The sequence below is a fragment of the Etheostoma spectabile genome, chromosome 10, assembly GCF_008692095.1.
Source record: "Etheostoma spectabile isolate EspeVRDwgs_2016 chromosome 10, UIUC_Espe_1.0, whole genome shotgun sequence".
NCBI lineage: Eukaryota > Metazoa > Chordata > Actinopteri > Perciformes > Percidae > Etheostoma > Etheostoma spectabile.
In genome coordinates this window covers 10,587,380-10,596,429 of record NC_045742.1, presented here as the reverse complement: position 1 = coordinate 10,596,429, position 9,050 = coordinate 10,587,380, and the positions used below count along the sequence as shown (strand labels likewise).

General features: G+C 38.5%; 1 protein-coding gene across 1 annotated transcript in view; it reads right to left on the bottom strand.

The window, feature by feature from the left end:
- gfra4b (GDNF family receptor alpha 4b) overlaps positions 1 to 9,050 on the bottom strand; it is a 39,049-nt gene that overhangs the window by 3,538 nt on the left and 26,461 nt on the right. Inside the window, exons 2-6 of the mRNA XM_032528450.1 lie at positions 5,947 to 6,222; positions 5,586 to 5,666; positions 4,429 to 4,774; positions 3,554 to 3,660; positions 2,630 to 2,764 (exon numbers count right to left, since the gene is read on the bottom strand). Coding sequence (XP_032384341.1) covers positions 2,630 to 2,764; positions 3,554 to 3,660; positions 4,429 to 4,774; positions 5,586 to 5,666; positions 5,947 to 6,222 — 945 coding nt within the window. The remainder of the gene's footprint in view (positions 1 to 2,629; positions 2,765 to 3,553; positions 3,661 to 4,428; positions 4,775 to 5,585; positions 5,667 to 5,946; positions 6,223 to 9,050) is intronic.

Here is a 9,050-nt window from a genome sequence, read left to right as displayed (position 1 = left end):
TGTGTGTGTGTGTGTGTGTGTGTGTTAATGTCAGTTGTTACTCTCTAAAGCAAACTCTCTAAATCTAAATTAGAAAGGTTTGATGACTAATGAAAAAATGCTGCCCAGGATCTGTCTGTGTGCCGAAATAAGGATGTCTAGTGACGGGCGCCATGACCTATGCAGGAGGGAAAGATGTTTTTAAAAGTCTCAAGAGTGTTTAGTTTTCAGTACTTTTGTAGCTGATAACTAAATCTCTGTAGTTTAAAGTGGTCGCTTCGTTTCATGTTCACATTTAGGGGTTACTGCTGATGAAGACCCAACATTTCCTAATTTTGCTGCTTCATAAAGCTTTTATTTTGAAAGAAAAATAATGCAGACATAGAAGCTAAACTTCAAGGCACAGAGATTCAGGTAGAAGCTACAAACGTACTGAGAGCTAAACACACCGAGATTCATAAAAAGGTTCTCTTCTGCACAGGTCCCGGCGCCATCATTAGACATGTGAGACAACTGACATGTACACACACACACACTAACAGCCTTTTTTTGCATATAGAGCAAGAAAGTAGTCACTAAAGTCAAGACGCATTTGGAGACACATTCTGCCAGGTGTAAACACATGTACTTGGAGCTGTCCACTTGTGATCAGATCACTCAGATCAGATTTTAATACCTGGTGAATGCACCCTGGGTGCATTCCAACCTGTTTTTAGAACTGTCCACTTGTGATCAGATCACTAATGACAGATTTTAATATGAGTTGGAATCAGGGTTCTAGATGATGAATTCTATTAACTTTTGTGATCGCCTGACCTTTCCTCTAACTCGACCATGAGTTTGACATTTGTGGATTTGGGTGAAATGTCTCAACAGCTGTTGGATGGATTGCCATGAAATTTGATTCAGGCATTCATGCTTCCTCCATGGGATGATTTGTTATGACTTCGGTGATTGCCTGACATTTTATCTAGTGCCATCAGTCAATGTTAATAGTTCATTCTGAATAATTTACAAGCAGTGTTAAATTAATTAGGTGCTTAAGTAATGGTCCCTAAAGACCCAAGCAATGAAGGAATGTTTGTCTAAACATCTATGCATTTAAGGGTTAAAAGAGAGTAATTAGTGTTAAAAAATCATCAGCAATTTACTAAAGACAGTTTTCAAAAGTTAGCTCACTAACTTTTTTCTACCAATTGTAAAGAAAAAGAAAAAAGTGCATCAGGTGTTTGGAGGAGATTCAATAAATATACAATTATCTAACAATCACAGGGCCAGCTTACTTATAATTCACTAAGAAGTGACTGTCTGAACACCCAGGTGGAATAACCAAGGAAACAGCATGAAGGGGTTGATTAATAACAAGAGAAGATGAAGTGAGCGAGTAAATGGGAGAGAAACCGAGGAAGCATACTGTTAGATCTACAAAAACCACAGATCTCTGATTTAAATACATCTTTTCTGCTGTTTGAGCATGCTGAGAAACATCTGTCTCACTGAATCCAAACGGCTCTGTCCTGTCACTTTCTTCTATCACGAAAATTTTACTTTGTTTTCATTTCAAGTCTCTGTTTATATCCCCTGTTACAGGTTATCAGTGCAAATTATTCTGATTAGGGAACACCGTTTTTGTATTTTATGTCATTTTATGTCTGGCTATAACATCAGTAAAGGGAAATTACATGAAACCATATGAATACAAAGGTGCACCTGAGGTATTTGTGGAACAGTATTTGTTTCAGCTGTTGTTCTTTATATGCCTTTTTATACTCAAACATCCTGGTATACTCACACTGAGACTGAAAATGTCCATATGCTTACTCTTTAATCTAAGGAGGTATGGATCTAAGGCTTCCTATGTAGAATAAACGCAAAAAGCTGCTTGAATTCTCATTTTTCCAACCAGGACAACATCTATAAATGGTACAAATTTGGGCTCAAAGAATTTTTTTGCCATCTTTTACAGCTCCTGGCCAAGAAACAGTCACATAACCCCCCGTAAAACCCCAATGTATCATGTTTTACACTTTGGTTTTGTACGGATTAAACATTTAGTGAAATATCATGTTAATAAGTTAACTTAAGAGGTGCTGGGAGGCAGGTAGTAAGTCTACTTTTGGACACTGCCAGGCTACCTGTTTCCCCCGTCTTGCGTCTTTATGCTAAGCCAAGATAATAGGATGCTTATTTTCAGTCCTCTTCTGACTGAGAAAATAAGCATATTCCACATTGCTTTACAGGTGTATGACACACATACAAATTGTATTTGACTGCTTGAATTGGAAAATATAACTGTTAGTAAGATGAACAGTTATGATCCAAGAAGACAGAATAATAAATTAGTGCAATTCTGATCTTGGACAAACTGTTCATCATTGCCATCTGGTGATGCAGTGTGTGTCCTTGGAGCTAAAGAGAAACTGCATTTTACAGTACACTTTGAAACATTTGCCATGTCACTGCTGTTGGCCTAGTTTCCCTGTCAAAATACTCCTGTAATTTTGAATAGTCAGTCAGAGTCATGATGAGAACCAAAAATGTATCCCGAAAAAATTAACACTGGTAAAACAGAACACAATAATAACAGTCAATTGTTTTACCCCCGTATATGTTGGTACATTCCAATACATTGTGGATGAGAGTTACTCACGGAGACAGATGTTGTCGGTGAAGTAGCCCAGGAAATTATCACAGTCTTTTCTCCGGCTCCCGCTGGCTGAGCAGGAGCACCATGGAGCCACACTGGACGTAGAGTTGTCAACATAGTTGGGAGTTATTGTGCTACCTGCAGAGAGACCGCACCATGCCTCAATCAGTATTATATATTCATTGTCCTTTTGAGTTGTTTCCTTGTATTCATAGTGCTTTTTTATCTGAAACATGAATGGACACTGCATTTCCTATACGCTGACCTGATGCACAAGGCTAATATTCTAGTATTATTGGTTAGCCTGGCTGTGCACTGACTGGTATGAAATAATAGAGAGATTCTGATGAATACTCAATTTTTTTCATTTTAACATTATAGAAGTCTCTGGCATTAACATTTTTTATTTCCCTTCAACATAGTGAGAGTGGGATTTCAAGTGGTTTAATATATACAAGACAGGAATGAAAAAGGCAAACGTGTTTGTGCTGAGGGGCACCATTTGAGGTTCTTGAAATGCATTAAGTCTGCTCTTCTTTCCAGTGTGTGTGGATACAAGTGGCTGTTCTTTTTTCATTTACAGACTGTTTTAAAACAAATTTATCACAACTCGCAAAGAGCCTCCATTTTTCTGTACTGAGAAATGTGTATGCTTCTGTAAAACCCCGTTGATTCTTTGTCTTTTGGTTTAGTATTAGAAATTTCATTTTATTTTCCCACTCACACTCTAAACCTTTTTCTGTATTTGTCCCTCTAGGTAGCTATCACTCATTACTGCCTCTTTCTTGTTGTACATTCTTTACATTTCCTTCCCTAACACAGTATATAGCACATATCTTCATTCACATCTCCTCCCCTCTCCACCTGTGCATTTGATTTCTTTTATGCGTTTCCTCTCTGTGTATAACCTCTCAGGTGTGCACCTACCTATGAGCCCTGTGTAGGCGAGGAGGCAGGCTCCATGGTTCCCTTGCTTGCAGCCATTAGAAGTTTCAGAGGGTTCACAATTGTACTGGAACTGTGCCAAGCGAGACCTAGTGAAGCAACGGGCACTGGTTACCAAGAACATGTTATCTCCCTGTATTGTTTTATGTATTGTTTTTTTTTTAACATACATTCTTTCTACTATAACTTTCATTTAATTGGGAGTTCGTCCCTCTGACAAGAAATATTGTTGGACATGGTAAAGATTGAAAGCATTGGACTGTAATGTAACAGTGATAGAAAGAGTAATATATTTCATCCCCCAGACCTGGGATCATTAGTAAATCCCTCTGAGTGTAATGGGGCTGTGAAAAATAATGGCCATGACCAGAGATAGCAATGAGCGATAACTCTGATCCATCTGGCTCTTTATCTGTGCTAAATATTTAATGTGTTATTCCAACAGGCTCTCTGGGGTGTTCTAACCAATGGTTGGTAGAAAGCTTTAGGGTAAAACAGCAGGCAATTTTGTTGATTGACTGGCTGTTTATCTCCTTTCAAAGAGCCATAACAATGAACAGCACTGGCCCAAATATGTATGGTGATTATAGTTTAAACCTATATCCAAGGAGTACTTGAATAAACTAGGAATGGTGAAACATTTGCTTTGCTGATTTGGGATACCTTGAGAAAAGAGAGTTCATTAGGCAAAACAAAACTGGGGATTTGGATGATATTAGAGCAATATGTTATTGTATCCATATGAGACCATGGCTAAGTGAGAAATAATTGTAATATCTGTTATAGACATGAGAGAAAGACTGACATTGGTATAAATGGGAGCCAATTAGAAGCTTCCCATTTAGCTCCATTCTAACCTGCACACATAATCAGCGTTGCAGATCCTCATCTGTGTAATGCAGTTTGGTTTTTCCCCGCTTTCATAAGAGCAACTGGGTACAATAGTCTGCCTTCGACGCTCTGCGCATGCTGTGTCCGTACAGGGGCAGAAGAGCAGTTCATGTGTGTATTCGGCAGGGACACGGTCAAAGAACCTGCGCAGCGCCTTATTGCATTTAGGCCGGTTGCACAGGCCCGACTTGGCAGTGGGTTTGATACAAGCTGAAACATATTCTGTGCGGAGCTTCTGGCACAAGTCGTCCACATTGCAAGCCTTGGCCGCATCCAGGCAGCGATTCACAGTTGTCATGCCAACATCTGAGTCTGTGGATAGAAGTAAGGTCAACCTCTAGCGTATATATCAGTGCAAATATAATACCAACAGATCAAAATGGTTTTATGTTTATATAAATAACAGCATATGTGATGTATGTACTCAGTTGATTCAACATGCATCTTGTTAGAGGTTTGAAAGTTGAAATGAGTAGTCTGGAATTAAAGATCAGCTTCAAGGTGAAATGTATGTAAATAAACAATGGAGGCTCATTTCCTGAGGACCAGAATAACAAAATGAGTAGGAGAAGAGTCTGCTCTCTTTTCTTATGTTATGGAAAAACTCCTCTCCTAATATTCATTTTGTAGTACTAAAAGTATTCAAGTACTCAAGTAAAACCCAGTGGGATTCTTTGCATTATTTTGTATACACATAACGTACAAGGAACAGAACGTAAATATTTCCATAACCCAGTTCAACTGCTATTTTCATCAACATCGTGATATAAACAATAGAGAAAACATATGTATCATAGACATTTCTATGTTGTTTTGACATTACACAGTATATTGTCATATCGCCCAGCCTTAGTGCAGATACATAATCTGAATACAATTTTAGGGGTCTTCAATTGAATAGTCTCTTAACAATATCATCCCAGATGCTGAAATTGTGTTTAGATGACTGGTAATACATGTGTAATTAAACTGTGACTTAAAAACAGAAGAGACCTCTATTTGCCTTGGGCATGCTTCCAGGGGATAATTTAGTCAAGTCATGTATTCATGCCAGAACACAACATCATCAAAGGGTAAAATTGTATAAAATGAGGTGAAACTTAATATAAGTCAGTGAACTTGCCAGCTGTAATAGATGCCAAGCGGACATAGTCGTAATCCCTATGCACTGTCTCATAGGGATATCGCTCTACCAGATTGAGTCCTGAAAGAAAAATAGACACAAGTAAAATCCTTGGCTTTAATGTTGTAATATCACAATTTATTTAAACTTTATGAAACATAAATAAGGATCTCATGTTAATCCTTTTCATTTAGCCACCAAAACTCCAATCAGCTAAATCATGGATAAAACTCTGCCTATCTTTCAATTGTCATTCAGTTTTTTAGTTTTAGCTACTGTTTCTGAATAAAAGGTATGATTTGTAAACTTTTTGGCAGATTGTTTTGGCAGTATGGACAGCTGTTATCCAGTAAGCACTGACCATGTATGATGGACTGATGAAGGCTCCAGTAGATACTGAGGCAGTTCTTCTCCTTCTTCATGCCCCGTTTACACTGGCAGCCATGTAAGGGGCTGGACAGCAAGGCAGACACTGCATTGGCACACTGGCTCCGGGCACCGGGGCCCAGCTTCACACTGCCGTTGCCCGCCACACACTGACGCAAAGTCCGCAGACGTGGACTACAAGTCTCATCACTCGAACACGAGTCTCCAGCCACCAAGCAGTCTCTGCCGCCCAGTATAACCTCTAACAGAGCTGGGAGAGAAAATCAGAGAGCAGACAGATGAGGGGGATTTGAGATTGCAGTTGTGGTTCAAGATGAAATGGAAATAAAGAAGTCAGCCGGACACAAATGTCAGGAATAAGAAAGGAAGAGTGCAGGAAAGTTAACATTTTAAGGGGGAACAATAGTAACTTGGAAACTCAGCAGTATGTTAAATAAGCTGTGTGGCTCATTGTGTAAGTCTGAAAATGTGAGAATCTACTGGTGAGATTCTCTTGCAAATATTTAATCATTACAGCACTCCTCTCATAAAAAGTGAAAAATATAATAGATGTCGCTGATGCATCTGACTGCTCTGTTGCTTCACAACTTGAGATGCATTAAACATCTTAAATTTGGTGAAATCCAAGATATTGTGTGTGATGGCCTGTTAAACTATATGTCCACTATAGTTTCAAGATGAAGGACTAGGGGACAATCAAATATTTGCTGTATGATTTGTTTTTCATGGTTCTAACCATACTAGCAGACCAGCTCTAGGGATGTAAATGTCTATCTGTCTGTCCACTTCTTTGGTCTAGACTTTAGACAAACATAATCTTAACAACTATTGGATGGGAGGAGCTTGATATCAAACTAGCGACTAGCAAACGACCCATTTTACCTCATGAGCCAAAGCTAGCCCAGCTAGCGACTGGTAAAGTAGAATAAATTAAAAAATTAAAAAACTTCAAATCCACACATTTTATACCAAATATTTTACAATTCAAAATGAAGAAAATGAGTCTTGATAGGAATGATTACAGTCATCATTGCATCCAAAAACAGACTATTGTATAGATCAGGTCTTTTGTCTGTGGTAGATTGTTTCTTCCACACATATTTAGCTTCTCTTGTATACAAACTCTATAAAAAAAAGGTTTTTGTTTGAGCTGTTATATTTTTCCATGACCTCTATTAGGTTCATAATAACTTGGCTTGAGTTTATTACAATGTTTAACAAGCTTTTGTAACTGGCAGAATTATTGATTCTTACTAACATCTCACAGAGTTTAAGATAGGAGACCTTGTATTTGTAATGCGTGCTGAATATCTGTGTATGCAGTTACTGAAAAGGGGCAGCATTATACAAATGTAAAACCATGCTCTCATTGACCTTGTCCTGTGTACAGTAGCTTTGACGCCTACAGTTCTGCTGCATAAGTCAAGTCTATTAAGCAAGCCAGAGAACTTGAATAATAGGTGTGTGACTGGATATACAGTGAACATTAACAAGTGAAAGAACTATAGAATAATATTCCTTGCTGTAGTGAAAAGCCCATGCAGTACCATGTCCATTTAATAAACTCTATCTCAGTGCACCAACATAACCTGGTGACAAGAGGCAAGAATGTGGGATGAAAAGGAAAAATGATATTTATGTTAAGTTATGTCTATACTAGCAGTAGAGGTAGAGGTAGATGTAGAAAGAACTCAAAAGCCCCGTACAATACAGACCCTTGCTGGAGGTAATTGCGCTGAAGGTGGTGAATTGTTAAAAAGAGCTGCCACCCATCTGTTGAGTCTGTCTTGTCTTTCCATCTCTGTGGGGTTTTTATACAAAAAGAGAAAATAAAGATGTTCTCTTTGTAGCCCTACACTGTCCATTAGTGTTTGTTTTACATGACAAGTTTACATGTTGGTAGTGCTACTCATGAGTTGTCTCCTTAGAACTGGAAGTATGATTAGATTTGTGTTCCTAGGTTATTCTGAAAACGTATTACTAAGCATGACTGGCAATAAGACAAGAGGATCCCATTATTTAACACTTTAAATTCATACCACCTCTGTTTTCTCCCATAATGTGTTATACCCCCATCTGCCTTAATCAAACATTTTCAATTTCATGCTGCTTTCATCTTCTTACACTGTAGGTATTTTTGGGGTAAAATTCTCTCAGCTACTGTTTTGATCTCCAAAATACACACACATACTCGATGGCAAGGCAGCTTTATTTGTGTAGCACATTTCAGCAACAGGGCAATTCAAAGTACATACTCGATGAGAGAAAGTAATAAACCAACACATTTTCTGTTTTGTCAACACTGTTCAATCAATTACGTGCCTTTTACAGGTAAATCTTTACTCAAACCCCACAGGTGAACTGAGTCTCGCTCACATCAGGGGTAACTGAAGCTCTCATCCTTTTTCAGCACGTCAGCTAAGTGCATCCAATACAGACGTGGATACTGGGGGAAAATTCCAGCAAATGGCAATGTCCAACCAAGGCCAGATGGTCAGTTGCAAACTCAAGGCAGAGATCCCAGGCCCTTCCTGCTTTGTGGCAGTTTGTGCTGCCTGGGCTGAAGCTGGAATAGACACCATACATCATGAATGCAAATGAGCCACTTGATTTGACATTTCCAATAAGCCCGTCTCAATGTACCAGTGGGTTTAGCCAATTAACCATGTCAGTAATCAATGTGTTCTAAGGCTCAGTTAAATCCTCAGTTTCCCTGCCACATAAATCACAGGCAGATTAGCTGACCAGTTACCTCTGCGCACCGACTTAATGGTCCACTTCAGGAGGGATAAAATGGAAAATTAAACTTAATGAAATCAGCTTGAATGTAACCCTAACTCCTATACAGTACATATACAAAGTTGGTGTATTGGTGCACTTCAGAAGTATCACCTTTGTTTCAGTATTCTTTAAGATTTGTAAATTATGGATTAAAACTAGCAGCCTCACTTTAAAGTGAGAAGACTCTAACACTGATGGCTGCCAAACAAAGTGTATTCAGCAGCATGATTTAGACTAAACCATTGTGTGTATGTTTTTTTTTGCTGTTATTTCCACATACTTTCAACTAGAAAACAC